This window comes from Crinia signifera, chromosome 7 (genome assembly GCF_055691185.1).
Source record: "Crinia signifera chromosome 7, ASM5569118v1, whole genome shotgun sequence".
NCBI lineage: Eukaryota > Metazoa > Chordata > Amphibia > Anura > Myobatrachidae > Crinia > Crinia signifera.
The window spans coordinates 29,528,727-29,546,163 of NC_139223.1; the positions used below are offsets into that span (position 1 = coordinate 29,528,727).

The following is a 17,437-nucleotide window of genomic DNA, read 5'->3' on the forward strand; positions in this document are numbered from 1 at the left end:
CGCTAATTCACAAGATCCTTGTTCAATCTGTCTTTTCTTCTCACGGCCTTTTAAAACCTCCAAAGGTGGTTATTCGAGACACCGGAAAAAGAGAAAACAGTCTTCTAATTATTGTCAGCCTGCAATAATGTGTCAGTGACCCAATTGGTCACTTCTCCAACTCACCTAGACCAGCTAGGAGAGGTTCACATAAAGGTATCTTTCAATGGAACACTTGATGAAAGGCACAATCAGAAATAGACTCACCTAGGGACAAAGCCCTATGTACATCCAAAGGTTTCTTTGGTCGATGGAAATAGGCACCGGGATTCGTGATTTGTTCAAAGTATAAAAATCACATTTATTATATAAAACAGGACACTCCAGAAATAGCCAGAATACAGCCGCGTCAAAAAGCCCTCATCCGGAATGGGGGCCAATTCGAGGCTGTAAGTCCAAAAGGTGTTACAAGGCAAATGTCCTGGGGTCCTGGATAAAATCTTGCAGCAAAACACCAACGCGTTTCGAACCTTATTGGTCCTTCCTGTCCACACCCTGAGGAAGGACCAATAAGGTTCGAAACGCGTTGGTGTTTTGCTGCAAGATTTTATCCAGGACCCCAGGACATTTGCCTTGTAACACCTTTTGGACTTACAGCCTCGAATTGGCCCCCATTCCGGATGAGGGCTTTTTGACGCGGCTGTATTCTGGCTATTTCTGGAGTGTCTTGTTTTATATAATAAATGTGATTTTTATACTTTGAACAAATCACGAATCCCGGTGCCTATTTCCATCGACCAAAGAAACCTTTGGATGTACATAGGGCTTTGTCCCTAGGTGAGTCTATTTCTGATTGTGCCTTTCATCAAGTGTTCCATTGAAAGATACCTTTATGTGAACCTCGCCTAGCTGGTCTAGGTGAGTTGGAGAAGTGACCAATTGGGTCACTGACACATTATTGCAGGCTGACGATAATTAGAAGACTGTTTTCTCTTTTTCCGGTGTCTCGAATAACCACCTTTGGAGGTTTTAAAAGGCCGTGAGAAGAAAAGACAGATTGAACAAGGATCTTGTGAATTAGCGCTGTTTGGATCAGTAGAGTTGTCATTACTGGCTGCAGGTGATTTGGCCGCACCCCATGAACCTAATCTGGTTCTCCCGTAACAGGTCCCGTAGATCAGAGGAGAGATTCCACATTCATCTCTAGCGGAGTGCCAAGGGGCACAGCTCCTCGTCCTTGTATCTCCTCCCCTCCGCGCCTGGATATCAGCCCAGTGCAGCATACAGGTTATGCAGGTGAGAGGAACTATCGCTGTAATATGGTATGGTGCGGTATAGAACACCCCTGTGAGATATCATCTTTGCACTCTTTCATTGCTGTCCTCCTATCTCGCTGCTTGCAGGGCTCCTTTCAGAGTCCGATGATGGGGACGCGGTGGCGGCCGGAGCTGCGCACGCAGAATCTGTGGTGGAAGAGGTGGAATTGCGAGATCCACTGGAAAGTGATGGGCAGTCATCTCTGATCATTATAGAGAGCCAGCCCAATAGGTCCAAGCTGCCCTGGGGTTCCAGGACCATCAGCAGCAGTCAGGGAGAAGGTAATGATGAACCGAACATTGTCAGACAGAATCACCGTAACCCAACGGTGCTGATGTGCAGAGCAATGCATGTTCCCTGTATGCGGAGATGAGTGCGCGCTAAGCACCTGTCAGAGACGGCTGATTGCTGAGCGGACTATGGACGTCCTTGTCCTCCATTCTCCCCAGTTTGTGCGCACATTCAATATAATCTTATCTCCTGTGTTCCTTCATTAGATGTGAGGCAGGAGACGCCCCGTCCTGATGCTTACACTCATTTCAGCCCTCGTTTCAAAGCCCCCTGCTTGGCAAAGGTAAGAAGCTCACAGTGGGGCAGATATATTACGCCTGGTGCAGGGATAAAGTGGAGACAGAGTAGGAGGTGGTAATGCACCAGCCAATCAGCTACGTTTGAAAAATGACAGGCGTTGATTGGCTGGTGAATTGTTGCACCTTGTGTATTGTACAGGGAATGTGCCCACCTCCGCCCGGCCAGGAAATGTTGCAGCTGAAAGCAGTCATTGGGTACAATGGTAACGGCAGAGGGAACATGGCGTGGAACCCAGATACAGGTACATGATATATACATAGCCTCGGCTCCACATGTCTTATACTGTACGCTGCAGCCACTGTGTGACAGTGTATATGAAAGGCTGCGTTACTGGGATATATAATATGCATGCTTCCTGTTACTGCCCCCTGGCAGAGAGACGTGCGCCACACTCACTGACTGACAGCTTGCTGGACTTGCACTGTAGAAATGCTCCATGGTTGCTCCATACACCTGGGCTGTGCTTCTCCAATCCAGTCCTCAGGACAAACAGTACATGTTTTCCATATCTCCATGTCGAGGCACAGGTGTATTCATTGCTGACTGACACATTTTATAAGATCCACAGGTGGTGCTGATTATTTTACTTGCGATTCTGTGAGACCTGGCCAACATGCACTGCTAGTGTGTCCCGAGGCTTTGCAAAGACACTCACTAGTTTAAGCACAGTGATGTCACAGTAGCTCAAATGACTGCAGTCTCCTCTTTTTGAAATTGAAATTTCTGCTTTTTTTCCACCGTGGCATGCTGAGCGTTGACATTTCATATGTAGAGGCAGCTTTGGGAATATTGCCATGGTCCTATGTCCCCCATGAGAGAGAAAATGGGATCCTTATATTGTATCCTACTCCGAACCCATTGGGGAACACCGAGTGCCCATCCGGTTTTGCTCTAGTTAAAAGTACACTAACATTTTAACCCCTTTGAGTGAATTTGTCAACATTGTGGGAAATTTGCCAAGCACACATTTGTATCCATCATAATGACCGGTAATGTTCCCTTATACAGGAAATATAATCTTTTTTAACACCACATTTTTATTTGCATTTATATAACAAATGAGAGCGACGCTGGCCTTATTAGCGGATATTTTGCACATCTCTCACAGAGATAGAATCTGATTGGTTGCTACGGGCAACATTCCATCTTCAATAGAACTCCCGTCTTAGTAAATTTACTACCCCTCCGTGTCCCATTCAGAGAAAAGGATATGATGCAAGAATAACATTTCCATTGTGATGCTGTCCTAAGAATATGGAGGGGTCCGACTGTCCGTAGGGGTGCGAGGGTGTGATCATTGTTAATGGCGGTGATAGGACGTGAATGGGATTGTCAGTGATTGCCGTGTACTGTGCAGGGTTCTTTGCGTACACGTGCGGCTGTGTGATTGTGGTGGAGGATCTGCATTCTGGGATGCAGCGACACTGGTTGGGACACCCCGAGGAGATCTCTACCCTGGCACTGACTCATGATGCCATGGTGAGTATGGCCCAACTGTTCCCTTCTTGTCATTTATGTGCATCAATAAATCTCACAAGATTTCTTTCACACCATTATATTGCCTCACTCTTACTTCTATTGCCCCAACCAGCCCCGTTCTAGCCACATAGCTCCCATTCTCTACTCCCTCCACTGACTTTACCTGGACGAATCATCTTCAAGATAAACCTACTGAGTTTCAAAGCCCAACATGACCAAGGCCCGAGGTACCTGCAGCAGCTTCTGATCCCATACTGTCCCACCCGATTACTGCGATCTGTAGATGAAGGACTTTTAGCAGTATCTAGAATCTCCCATAATTCACCTGCTTTTAGCCATGTGGCTCTGACTCTATGGAACTCACTTCCCCGCACAGTTAGAGAGGCCCCCACTCTAGAATCCTTTCACAAAACAGATTCAAGACTTTCCTGTTTACTTAAGCATTTACTTAATTCCTTTAAGAATCTCCATGCTCTCTGGAGTTTATGAAAATATTTTCTGTACTTTATTGTTCCTGTACTGTACTACATTCATTCGATCTGTTAAGCGCCTTGAGCCCCATTGGAGAAAGAGCTCTGTATAAATAACATTATTATTATGTTCCGAGCACTGTAGCCTTGTGTATTATTTCTGCCTAGATTCTGGCGTCCTCATCGGGCTCGGGGGATGGGTGTTCTCTGTGCCAGATTAGAATCTGGGACACACAAGAAGGCGTCTGTAAGAAAATCCTGCAGTATCACCAGGCGGAGGTGCAGGCCATGAGCTTCTCCCGGGATGACCGGCTTCTCGTCACTGTCGGTCAGTATGCAGCTCATCGGAGATTAGTTATTGGTCATCCAGCTGTCACATGTTTCTTAATGGGTGCACACAAGGTGCGATTGCCTTGCTATTTGATTCTGATCCGATCTGGATCGACTCGCACAGCAAGGCAATCGCATTGGATTTGGACTATATCGGACAGATCTGTACTATATAGATTTGTCTGCACAGGTTATTTTTCTATTTGATATCGATGCCGCGGGGCCACACATCGGAATCGCATGTGTTTGATTTCCATTTGATTTCGATTCGGTTTTGATTATATAAGCAGAATAAAATCGAAAAATAGACCACATGGAACCGTGTGTATGAGGCATTACGTTCTTACTGAACCATAAGTACTATATATTGTTTAGACTCCCACCATTGTCAGCACTAAAACTGCGGAAGGGAAGATGGCGTTTATTCTCTGTGATCTGGATCCGCAGCATATCCTGAAATCTACTATTGACCTCTGGGTTCCATATAAATGTGACAGGCCGGCGATTACCGCCACATGGATGTTTTTGTTTAGCGTACTAGATATATACGCTAAACACACTCACAGTTCTGACTGACTTTTATTACCGAAGGGGGGGAGGAATCTTCCAATCAGGCGGCGCTGACCTGGTCACTAGGCTATGAGGGAACCCAGCCTAGCGTACAGGTCTGAAGTAGGCCTTTTAATGCTTGGTCTCGCTAAACAAAATCTATTTCTCTTTCACCTTTTATTTGAAGTCCCTTCGGCAATGTTAAAATAAAATTACTTTCACCCCCCTATTTCTGGCCGGTCCATCAATGGCGGTGGCGGTCTGGGCAGCATTTGTTGGCACTAGGTGGAGTTCTCCCGTAAATCAGTGTTTTTGTCTGGCAGGAGATTTCCGGGATGGGAAGCTTGCACTGTGGAGCACCCGGACCTACGAGCTGTTGGCGAGTAGTAAGATGATCCAGCCTGTGCACGCCGTCGCCTTTAACCCGACACATGCCAACACTTTGGCTTGTGTGGGCACCGCTGCTGTAAATTTCTGTCGCCTAGAGGAAAATGGGACATCATCTCAGCTGAAGGTAAGCAAGCTTTCCCATTGGACAGCAAAAGCTACAGAATATGTGATTGGTGAAGTCCTGCTGTCTACTCTAGTAAGGGCCTCTGTAATGAACGCTCTTACTTGTGTCTGCTCACTGTGGAACTGCGAGATCGTGTCGGTCCCAAGTGTAGCCACAGACCCATTGATGCATCCATGTCCCCCTCCCTGTCTTATCCCAGTTATACAGAGCCGCGGTACCGGATGAGGTTGGCTCGGCAGAGCTGACGTCCCTCACCTATAACCCCACCTCTCTGCTGTATACGGGCTGCAGCACAGGGCAGGTGTGCGTGTGGGATGCCCAGACTCACCGATGCTTTATGACGTGGGAAGCGGACCAGGGGGAGATCGGTGAGTGCCAGCTCCTTCAGCTGTCCGGCAAGAACTGCGTTCATTTTACTAGAGGATAATTCTTTTATTTCTATCCGCCCCAAGGTATTCTGCTGTGCAGAGGCAACAGGCTGGTGACTGGTAGTAACACTCGCAGGATAAGGCTGTGGTCCGTGGCTGCCGTGCAGGAGCTGAGAGAGAAGGGGTCCGAGGCAAGGTACGGGAGTTATTGTGTGACTGCGACGCGCCACCAAACGCAGCGATGGAAGGCTTGGAGCATGCAGGACAGGGCAATGAACTGGATCTCTCTGTAGGAATTTACTGTGACTCTTAGGAGAGTAACTGCTGCCGCTATGTAATGGTGATGGGTGCACTTTGCACACCAGTGATCCCCCCACGTGAATAGTACAATCTGCCGTGCTATACGCCTGGTTGTTGTTTTCCATTATTTCTGTTGGACTGTGATTTATTGTTTCTCCTCTGTAGCTCCTCGTCTGTCCTAATGGAACAAGAGATGACACTAGATGGCGCCGTTGTCAGTGCGACCTTTGACGATGCCCTGGAGATGGGTATCGTGGGTACCACAGCTAGCACGTTATGGTACATCAACTGGGTGGAGAATAGCAGCATCCGACTCATCAGTGGTCATAGGAACAAGGTACAGACACATTATTCTGGGAGAGCAAATTCATCCATAGGGCTCATTTATCAACTAGTGATCAGACTCATTGTGTTCCAGCCAATCAGCTCCTAACTGTTATGTGGTTGAAAAATGACATTTGTGAGCTGATTGGCTGGTGCCCCATTTATGATACGCACTGAGTTCTATACACAGCGGGTTTTATCACTCGTTGATATATGGCCCCATAGTTTGGTAACTACTTGGTCCCTTCTTAGAACAGAGAATTTTCTGTCTCTGTAGGTGACCGATTTGGTGGTGGGTCCGGGGGAGACGCACTGTGCGACATGCGGGGAAGATGGCAGCGTCCGGGTCTGGTCCCTCCATAGCTGCGAGCTGCTTCTTCAGTTCCAAGTCCTCAACCAGGTACCACCAGCCCCATTGTACATCTCCTGCTCGGGGATCTGCCGTGCCCGGTGTAAGGTTACTGCTATTACAGCATGGTATACTCCTTATGCCACAGAGCTGCTTGTGTCTGGACTGGAGCCGCCATGCCAGCACCGGGCAGAGGATCGCCGCCGGTTACAGCGATGGGACAATCCGTATCTTCAGTGTGTCTAAGACGGAGATGGAGATGAAGATTCATCCTCACCCTTGTGCCGTGACCGCCATTGCCTTCTCCCGGACTGGTTAGTGACTGCTGGGCCCATCCATGTGTCTCTGGCTATGGTTCTTGTGTCAGTGACGGCCATACTTTTATACAGGTGACGTACTGCTGTCCGGCGGGAAGGATGGACTGATGGCCATCAGCAGCCCGTGTACAGGAATGACTATCCGGATACTGAGTGACCACAAGGATTCCCCCATCACCACCATCCAGTGCTCACCTAGAAAGGTACCAAATGGGCTGTCAGACTGCAACCTGTACTGTGTTTGCACCCTTGTATTACCTGGTGCACATCTCAGATGTTACAGCTAGGGGGCGATGGAATATGACAGTTACTTATGTTTCTGTCTTTTAAAGCCGGATGAACTAGGCCTGCAGGAAGGAGAGATCTGGTTGGCGGCCAGTTTGGACAGGCGTGTAAGTGTCTGGGCCTCTGATTGGCTAAAAGACAAGTGCGAACTCTTGGATTGGTTGAGTTTCCCAGCTCCAGACAGTGAAAAGGTGAGTGGTGAGACTGCGGCTGGAGACCGCATTGCATGGTATATATACACCTGGTGCAGTTACACATGTACTATCAGACTGCTGTATTATACACTTGGCCTTTAGCATTATATGCTGATGTCACGCGTGTCGCCTGTACGTCTCATTATCTGATACATGTTACCATTGTTTGTAGCCCTGCGTCCTTACATCTGATGCAGTTGCCTAAAGTTTGTTTTGTCACACAGGAAGCGGAGACCCCCATTCCCACCCTGGCAGCGTTCTGCCCGTGGCAGCCGGGCATGGTGGTGTACACAGGATTTGGGATACAGAAGGAGGTTCTGTTCTATAGCCTGGCACAGAAGCAGGTACTGCTATACTGGGATGGCACCGGCTATAACTCTGCCTCCGTTCTCCCAGCTCCTGCCCTCCGCTACTACTGTAGTCTCATGCTTTCATCCCTGTTCTTCCTCCAGGTGTTCCTGAAAACTTCCCATGCTGTATCTGTTCTTGTAGCCTTTGCCAGCTGACCAGTCAGCGATTTAGCCAGGGTATTAACTACGCCCGGGCCTAGACTGAAAAACCTAATTAGAAGTAATGAAAGGTGCTCTCATGCTGAGACTTGTAGTGCCACACACGGAAACACATTACTAATTAGATATGTAATCATTTAGCAATTTAACATCAAGTAAAAGTGAGGTTCTTTGTGTCATTTTGGCTAAAATTATAGGCCGACCCACCACATCCAGCTAACCTCATCACCTGGTAGGTCCCTGATATTCTAATCATTAGGTCCAGGGCGTGGGACACCCCACCACACCACCCCCAATGCATCACACATGTGAGAGTTAGCAAGTGATCAGCCCCATACACACTAGACGAGAAAGTAAGAGGGAGGTCCCTTATCACCATCACGTCCAGTGTGTGTACAGCTCCCGCACATCCATAATGACCCCCTCCCCCATAACCTCGTTAACCACGGACATGCTGCATGGCCTGCGCCCCCCCCCCCCCCCCCCCCACGATCGCCCTCTTCTGCTCCGCCATCAACAATTGTGTATGTACTTACCAATGCCGGGTCACCGTCCCAGACTGTATCGCCAAGTACACACATTGGACCTTATTCTGGTCCTCGCGCTCCCCTGCAGGGGAACGAACACGCCCGCTTTCCGTACAGGGCGCCAGCAGATCTACGACACCACAGAGGAGTCTTAGGTCTGCGAGCACTTGCAAAATCATTTGATGCCCGGCAACCATTGAATAATTTTGTCCCTGCACGCAAGGCTGTGAGTGGATGTATATGCAAAACATCCATTTGCATGTGTGCGGGGGATTGCGGCGTGTGAAGGGGGGGGGGTCAGGGTTTCAATACCTCTTTCACACCAGAAAATGCAGCGACCCACCCGGGAATATGGCCCAGGGATCATGCCGGGCCATTCCCGAGTTGGCCCCTTGCACACCAGAAAAGTCCCTGTATTTTCTGGTGTGTGAAGGGGGTGTGAAGGAGGCGGGCAGGCGGCGAGTACTCACCCTGTTTGCTGGTCCTGGGTGCAGGCCGGGGATCCACACAGGCGGCGGGCGCAGATGATAGGTCAGATGGCGGGTGCAGATGATGCAGCTCTCTGGCGGCAGTGAGGGCGCCAGGGAGCTGCATTATCTTCATCCGTCGCTGTCATGTCATTTGCGCCCGCCGCCTGTGTGGATCCCCGGCCTGTCAGCACACAGAGGACCTGCAACGTGGGTAAGTACCCCCTAGCCCTTTTGCCGGGTTTTTGGCTGGTGTGAAAGCAGCCGTTACTGTGGTAGGTTAGCGAGTGTTAGGTAAGTGGGAGAAGTTACTGTGGTAGGTTAGGGAGTGTTAGATAAGTGGGCGCAGTTACTGTGGTAGGTTAGGGAGTGTTAGATAAGTGGGAGCAGTTACTGTGGTAGGTTAGGGAGTGTTAGATCAGTGGCAGCAGTTCCTGTTTTAGGTTAGGGAGTGTTAGATCAGTGGCAGCAGTTACTGTGGTAGGTTAGGGAGTGTTAGATCAGTGGCAGCAGTTACTGTGGTAAGTTAGGGAGTGTTAGATAAGTGGGAGCAGTTACTGTGGTAGGTTAGGGAGTGTTAGATAAGTGGGCGCAGTTACTGTGGTAGGATAGGGAGTGTTAGAAAAGTGGGAGCAGTTACTGTGGTAGGTTAGGGAGTGTTAGATCAGTGGCAGCAGTTACTGTGGTAGGTAAGGGAGTGTTAGATAAGTGTGAGCAGTTACTGTGGTAGGTTGGGGAGGGTTAGATCAGTGGCAGCAGTTACTGTGGTAGGTTAGGGAGTGTTAGATCAGTGGCAGCAGTTACTGTGGTAGGTTAGGGAGTGTTAGATAAGTGGGAGCAGTTACTGTGGTAGGTTAGGGAGTGTTAGATAAGTGGGAGCAGTTACTGTGGTAGGTTAGGGAGGGTTAGATCAGTGGGAGCAGTTACTGTGGTAGGTTAGGGATGGTTAGATCAGTGGCAGCAGTTACTGTGGTAGGTTAGGGAGTGTTAGATCAGTGGCAGCAGTTACTGTGGTAGGTTAGGGAGTGTTAGATAAGTGGGAGCAGTTACTGTGGTAGGTTAGGGAGTGTTAGATCAGTGGCAGCAGTTACTGTGGTAGGTTAGGGAGTGTTAGATAAGTGGGAGCAGTTACTGTGGTAGGTTAGGGATGGTTAGATCAGTGGCAGCAGTTACTGTGGTAGGTTAGGGAGTGTTAGATCAGTGGCCGCAGTTACTGTGGTAGGTTAGGGAGTGTTAGATCAGTGGCAGCAGTTACTGTGGTAGGTTAGGGATGGTTAGATCAGTGGCAGCAGTTACTGTGGTAGGTTAGGGAGTGTTAGATAAGTGGGAGCAGTTACTGTGGTAGGTTAGGGAGTGTTAGATCAGTGGCAGCAGTTACTGTGGTAGGTTGGGGAGGGTTAGATCAGTGGCAGCAGTTACTGTGGTAGGTTAGGGAGTGTTAGATCAGTGGCAGCAGTTACTGTGGTAGGTTAGGGAGTGTTAGATCAGTGGCCGCAGTTATTGTGGTAGGTTAGGGAGGGTTAGATCAGTGGCCGCAGTTACTGTGGTAGGTTAGGGATGGTTAGATCAGTGGCAGCAGTTACTGTGGTAGGTTAGGGAGTGTTAGATCAGTGGGAACAGTTACTGTGGTAGGTTAGGTAGTGTTAGATCAGTGGCCGCAGTTACTGTGGTAGGCTAGGGAGGGTTAGATCAGTGGCAGCAGTTACTGTGGTAGGTTAGGGATGGTTAGATCAGTGGCAGCAGTTACTGTGGTAGGCTAGGGAGGGTTAGATCAGTGGCCGCAGTTACTATGGTAGGCTAGGGAGGGTTAGATCAGTGGCAGCAGTTACTGTGGTAGGTTAGGGAGGGTTAGATCAGTGGCAGCAGTTACTGTGGTAGGTTAGGGAGTGTTAGATCAGTGGCCGCAGTTACTGTGGTAGGTTAGGGAGTGTTAGATCAGTGGGAGCAGTTTCTGTGGTAGGTTAGGGAGGGTTAGATAAGTGGGAGCAGTTACTGTGGTAGGTTAGGGAGGGTTAGATCAGTGGCAGCAGTTACTGTGGTAGGTTAGGGAGTGTTAGATCAGTGGCCGCAGTTACTGTGGTAGGTTAGGGAGTGTTAGATCAGTGGGAGCAGTTTCTGTGGTAGGTTAGGGAGTGTTGTATCAGTGGCAGCAGTTACTGTGGTAGGTTAGGGAAGGTTAGATCAGTGGGAGCAGTTACTGTGGTAGGTTAGGGAGTGTTAGATCAATGGCCGCAGTTCCTGTGGTAGGTTAGGGAGTGTTAGATAAGTGGGAGCAGTTACTGTGGTAGGTTAGGGAGGGTTAGATCAGTGGCAGCAGTTACTGTGGTAGGTTAGGGAGTGTTAGATCAGTGGCAGCAGTTACTGTGGTAGGTTAGGGAGTGTTAGATCAGTGGCAGCAGTTACTGTGGTAAGTTAGGGAGTGTTAGATAAGTGGGAGCAGTTACTGTGGTAGGTTAGGGAGTGTTAGATAAGTGGGCGCAGTTACTGTGGTAGGATAGGGAGTGTTAGAAAAGTGGGAGCAGTTACTGTGGTAGGTTAGGGAGTGTTAGATCAGTGGCAGCAGTTACTGTGGTAGGTAAGGGAGTGTTAGATAAGTGTGAGCAGTTACTGTGGTAGGTTGGGGAGGGTTAGATCAGTGGCAGCAGTTACTGTGGTAGGTTAGGGAGTGTTAGATCAGTGGCAGCAGTTACTGTGGTAGGTTAGGGAGTGTTAGATAAGTGGGAGCAGTTACTGTGGTAGGTTAGGGAGTGTTAGATAAGTGGGAGCAGTTACTGTGGTAGGTTAGGGAGGGTTAGATCAGTGGGAGCAGTTACTGTGGTAGGTTAGGGATGGTTAGATCAGTGGCAGCAGTTACTGTGGTAGGTTAGGGAGTGTTAGATCAGTGGCAGCAGTTACTGTGGTAGGTTAGGGAGTGTTAGATAAGTGGGAGCAGTTACTGTGGTAGGTTAGGGAGTGTTAGATCAGTGGCAGCAGTTACTGTGGTAGGTTAGGGAGTGTTAGATAAGTGGGAGCAGTTACTGTGGTAGGTTAGGGATGGTTAGATCAGTGGCAGCAGTTACTGTGGTAGGTTAGGGAGTGTTAGATCAGTGGCCGCAGTTACTGTGGTAGGTTAGGGAGTGTTAGATCAGTGGCAGCAGTTACTGTGGTAGGTTAGGGATGGTTAGATCAGTGGCAGCAGTTACTGTGGTAGGTTAGGGAGTGTTAGATAAGTGGGAGCAGTTACTGTGGTAGGTTAGGGAGTGTTAGATCAGTGGCAGCAGTTACTGTGGTAGGTTGGGGAGGGTTAGATCAGTGGCAGCAGTTACTGTGGTAGGTTAGGGAGTGTTAGATCAGTGGCAGCAGTTACTGTGGTAGGTTAGGGAGTGTTAGATCAGTGGCCGCAGTTATTGTGGTAGGTTAGGGAGGGTTAGATCAGTGGCCGCAGTTACTGTGGTAGGTTAGGGATGGTTAGATCAGTGGCAGCAGTTACTGTGGTAGGTTAGGGAGTGTTAGATCAGTGGGAACAGTTACTGTGGTAGGTTAGGTAGTGTTAGATCAGTGGCCGCAGTTACTGTGGTAGGCTAGGGAGGGTTAGATCAGTGGCAGCAGTTACTGTGGTAGGTTAGGGATGGTTAGATCAGTGGCAGCAGTTACTGTGGTAGGCTAGGGAGGGTTAGATCAGTGGCCGCAGTTACTATGGTAGGCTAGGGAGGGTTAGATCAGTGGCAGCAGTTACTGTGGTAGGTTAGGGAGGGTTAGATCAGTGGCAGCAGTTACTGTGGTAGGTTAGGGAGTGTTAGATCAGTGGCCGCAGTTACTGTGGTAGGTTAGGGAGTGTTAGATCAGTGGGAGCAGTTTCTGTGGTAGGTTAGGGAGGGTTAGATAAGTGGGAGCAGTTACTGTGGTAGGTTAGGGAGGGTTAGATCAGTGGCAGCAGTTACTGTGGTAGGTTAGGGAGTGTTAGATCAGTGGCCGCAGTTACTGTGGTAGGTTAGGGAGTGTTAGATCAGTGGGAGCAGTTTCTGTGGTAGGTTAGGGAGTGTTGTATCAGTGGCAGCAGTTACTGTGGTAGGTTAGGGAAGGTTAGATCAGTGGGAGCAGTTACTGTGGTAGGTTAGGGAGTGTTAGATCAATGGCCGCAGTTCCTGTGGTAGGTTAGGGAGTGTTAGATAAGTGGGAGCAGTTACTGTGGTAGGTTAGGGAGGGTTAGATCAGTGGCAGCAGTTACTGTGGTAGGTTAGGGAGTGTTAGATCAGTGGCCGCAGTTACTGTGGTAGGTTAGGGAGTGTTAGATCAGTGGCCGCAGTTACTGTGGTAGGTTAGGGAGTGTTAGATCAGTGGCAGCAGTTACTGTGGTAGGTTAGGGAGTGTTAGATCAGTGGCAGCAGTTACTGTGGTAGGTTAGGGAGTGTTAGATCAGTGGCCGCAGTTACTGTGGTAGGTTAGGGAGTGTTAGATCAGTGGCAGCAGTTACTGTGGTAGGTTAGGGAGTGTTAGATCAGTGGCCGCAGTTACTGTGGTAGGGGGCTATAAAGTGCTAAAAGAAGTGTTTTACACTGTGATGCCCTGACCATTACAATACTCATTAGATCTGTTTGGCGAGTTCAGACCTGATTTCAAAGCTGTTTTTTTAGCAAATGGAGAAAACCATGCTGCACTGCAGGTGGGGCAGATGTAACATGTGCTTGTGTCTGTGCGGGGAAGACCATTAAGGTGTTGTGTGTCCTACTGTATATGGCCTCCTCTGCTGATTTCTCCGCATTGGCCAGGTGGGGGGGGGGGATTAACCAGTACACAGAGTAGCTGAGTGTGGGGTAGAACAGTGAGGGTGTCTCTGCCTGCTGTTAGATTACAAAAACAAATGGAGGAATAACCGAGCTACAACTGGGAGCGGAGGACATGTCAGGTTGCTGCACAGTTACCGCCTGGACTCTCTATGCCACTGACTCCTTTCCTGCTATTTTATACGTATGTGTGTAATATTCACTACACAAAACACAGCCTGTGGACATCCCTACCCTGACATTGCCTCTCTCTCTCTCTTCACATCTCTCGCTCTCTCCTACAGGTCCTGCTGAGTATCCCTCTGTCGCATTTCGCCACATCTCTCTCCATGTCACCAGCAGCCTCACTCCTAGCCCTGGGCAGCAGCGGTAAGTCCCCAGATATTAGTATTCAAGTTGGAATAAACAGCCAAAATACTTCTAATTTTACACCTCCATTTAACCCCTTGAGTGGTACCACCTCTAGGACCAACTGCTCCTCAGTGTTGTGTGCACCCGTGGCCACTAGATGGCGCCCAGCAGAACAAGTCCAGTGCTGCTCCGTTCGGTCATTTTGACGCGCGACGATAACGATTTACTAGTTTATAATCAGATCAAATGTCGTCAGTGAGCAATTATTTTAGCCCTTTAGAAATCTCACAATATATTATAGTAAGGTCATTATAAGGGGGGTATTTAATGTGTAGGTCACGGCGGTCCAGCTTGACCGAGAACATGCAGGCAGGATTCAATGTCCCGCCTGCTGGGGAGCGAGAAGGGGGCGTGGCCGCGAGTTGTGACCGGGAAGTGACGAGCTGCAGGCGGCAGCTCGTCTCTTCCCAGCCGTTCTTGGCAGAACGAGCCCGACAGCTTGTGAAGTCGGGCTCATTCTGCCGAGAAACCCTGCTTAATTCTGTCGGGAAAGACAGCATTGAATAGGGCCCGACATCCAACTCCCCCGTGAGGAGATGGTTGCCGGCGATTGAATACCCCCCCCCCTAAGACTTAATACAGGTTGTAGCAGAATGTTACCTGGACATTGAGGCTAATTCAGTCCTGATCGCACGATAGTGAATTTGCAGAGGCCAGCGTTCAGTTACGCAGCTGCCCCTCTCGAGGGAAATCCCGACATGCAAATTAACCATGGAATGATTGTTACACTGGGAACCGAGGCTCAGAGTAACCAGGGACTTATTCAGCGACTGCAATGGAGAAAGGGATATTCGGCCTGGCACTAGTGTCGCACACCCTCCCCTAGCCGGTTACCGCCCACAGACACATATTTCCTGTCAATCACCTTCCGAACGGCTTGCCAATATATAAATGAGCAGGATTTGATTGCAGCGCGGCCGCGGGCATGCGTACTACGGGCTGTACGTATGTGCAGTCTGTCACTGATTAGGTTCTTCAGGGGTTTATAAGCTGCTGTGTATTTGGGACGGGTGATGGGCGATACAGTCTGATGCTGCCCATAATTATACACGATTATCCTTATACGTCTAACATCAGCCAGCGCCATCACATAAGCCATTCAATGGATTACTTCCATTCTACACCTTTGGAGAGTGGTACCTTCATTTATAGTAAGGAAATTATCCAGGACATTCACCATCTACTAATATTTGCAAATTACAATTGATTAATAAAGTGGCTCCAAAAAAGTGGCTTAAAAAAAGTGGCTCACCTTTCCCGTTTCAAGCTACTTCGTGCTCAAAATCCCCTAGTGTGTATGGGCGGACTATGAGCGGTGAGACTGATAATCGCTGACAATCACCCTGGAAATCACTGGGCCAGTGTGAAAATTGCTCAGTTTGTATGCACTAAGTGATTTATTGGCCAAAAACGCTCAGTGTATGTACGCACCTTCAGGATGACATCACCCAGTGTGTGTGCGCACCTTCAGGATGACATCACCCAGTGTGTGTGCGCACCTTCAGGATGACATCACCCAGTGTGTGTGCGCACCTTCAGGATGACATCACCCAGTGTGTGTACGCACCTTCAGGATGACATCACCCAGTGTGTGTACGCACCTTCAGGATGACATCACCAAGTGTGTGTACGCACCTTCAGGATGACATCACCAAGTGTGTGTGCGCACCTTCAGGATGACATCACCCAGTGTGTGTACGCACCTTCAGGATGACATCACCCAGTGTGTGTACGCACCTTCAGGATGACATCACCCAGTGTGTGTGCGCACCTTCAGGATGACATCACCCAGTGTGTGTGCGCGCACCTTCAGGATGACATCACCCAGTGTGTGTACGCACCTTCAGGATGACATCACCCAGTGTGTGTACGCACCTTCAGGATGACATACAGTATAAACACAATTTACTCCATTTAATATTTTGTTTCTAAATTTCTCAATTACAAAATTTTGGGAACCACTGGATTAAAATGTGCATATAACCTAAATGTTGTATTGTGTCAATCCTAATTTCTAGCAAAAAAAAAAAAATGATATGAATCCATCTAATTAAAACTATTTATTAATGTACTATAGGAATAAGTTTTCTTAAAATTGTTTACACAATATTTCGCTTTTTATGCTCCTTGGTTTCCCCGCCATGGTAACCTGCGTTACTTCTCCACAGAGCGACTCCTGCGCGTCATTGACTCGTCCACGGGCACACAACAAGACTTTTCAGCTCACGACGACTGCGTACATCTCTGCCGAGTATCTCCTTCAGGCAACCTTCTCTTCACCGCGTCCTATAACCAAGTGCTTGTCTGGGACATACAGAATTCATAATGCACCGTGTAACTCTGGGGGTCCTGTAGCTAATCCCACCACTGTCCGGACAGTCGCCCAAATTACTGCTCTCCAATACTAGGAGCTAGATAAGAAAGTGCCTTTTGTATATACACCTTGTAAATATTTGTTCCCTTTGCCATAATGTAATGTTTTATTAGAATTTTTTAATTTAAATAAAAAAAACGAAACCGGTATAACGCAGGGGGGTTATGGGTCGACATTGTGAAGGTCTACATACATTAAATCGACAATGGGAAAGTAGACCGTCAAAAGGTCGACATGAGTTTTTTACAGTTTTTTTTTTTTTGTCCCGAATTTCAAAGAATATCGACATGACACCATATCAATGTACCGCGTCCCCTGGCATGAGTCACTGCCCTCGCCATGCTTCGGGCGCGGTGACTCGTTTCTCTGGGCACACTATTATATTCTCCCTCTACGCCCCAGTGGGTGTAGGGTATGAAATAGCTCAAATAAACCTGAAAAACCTCATGTTGACCTTTTGACTGCCGACCTTCCCATTGTTGACCTAATGCTTATGTTGACCTTTTAGTTGTCGACATAATGTATGTTGACCTAGCGATTGTATTCCCGCAGGAGCTACTGGAAGCTGCTTTTATGTTTTGTACATTTTATTTTTTTTATTTTTTATGTAAGTGATGTTTTTATTGCATTTTTGATAAATATTTAAACAGATGGATTTTTCACGTTTTTCTTCTCAGTAAGTTTTGGCGTTTGCGCGCTGTGCGTTACTATTGTGTGTAAGACGCCGATCGCTACTGGCGTTCCAGGTTTGTGTGAAGGTTCCAGGTTTGTGTGAAGGGTCATATAGTGATAAAGGGGTTAGACAAATGCTTAGAAGAACAAGTATCCCGGGATATAACCAGTAATTATAATGTACAGACGGAGCTCATCTCAGTGTTTCTGGGAATCGCCGGCGGAGAGACGCTCAATCCCACAGGGACGCGTGAGCGTCTCACACGTACGCGCGTCCCCTGCATTTGGTGGTGGGCGGCAGAATCCCTGCCCGTCTCCGCTTCAGAGAGACAGGCAGGGTTAGGGGGA

At 48.5% G+C, this 17,437-nt stretch overlaps 1 protein-coding gene across 1 annotated transcript; it reads left to right on the forward strand.

Annotated features, from left to right (window-relative positions):
- The first annotated feature begins 289 nt into the window (after positions 1-289).
- LOC146021124 (WD repeat-containing protein 90-like) lies at positions 290-17,068 on the forward strand. The gene is made up of 18 exons (XM_083154925.1): positions 290-311; positions 1,147-1,275; positions 1,383-1,577; positions 1,794-1,870; positions 2,026-2,128; positions 3,245-3,366; positions 4,005-4,164; positions 5,039-5,229; positions 5,402-5,597; positions 5,682-5,793; positions 6,063-6,234; positions 6,499-6,621; positions 6,719-6,884; positions 6,960-7,090; positions 7,220-7,363; positions 7,591-7,710; positions 13,917-14,001; positions 16,212-17,068. Exons 1-18 carry the CDS (start codon positions 290-292, stop codon positions 16,367-16,369), a joined length of 2,406 nt encoding a protein of 801 aa, XP_083011051.1. The 3' UTR covers positions 16,370-17,068.
- Positions 17,069-17,437: the final 369 nt, after the last annotated feature.

Bases quoted from the DNA above. Each gene is read 5' to 3' on its own strand.
- LOC146021124 (XM_083154925.1), top strand. From the start codon at position 290: ATGGAAATAGGCACCGGGATTC. The intron at 6,622-6,718 runs GTACCACCAGCC...CTTATGCCACAG, and splicing joins AGTTCCAAGTCCTCAACCAG to AGCTGCTTGTGTCTGGACTG. The intron at 7,091-7,219 runs GTACCAAATGGG...TGTCTTTTAAAG, and splicing joins TCCAGTGCTCACCTAGAAAG to CCGGATGAACTAGGCCTGCA.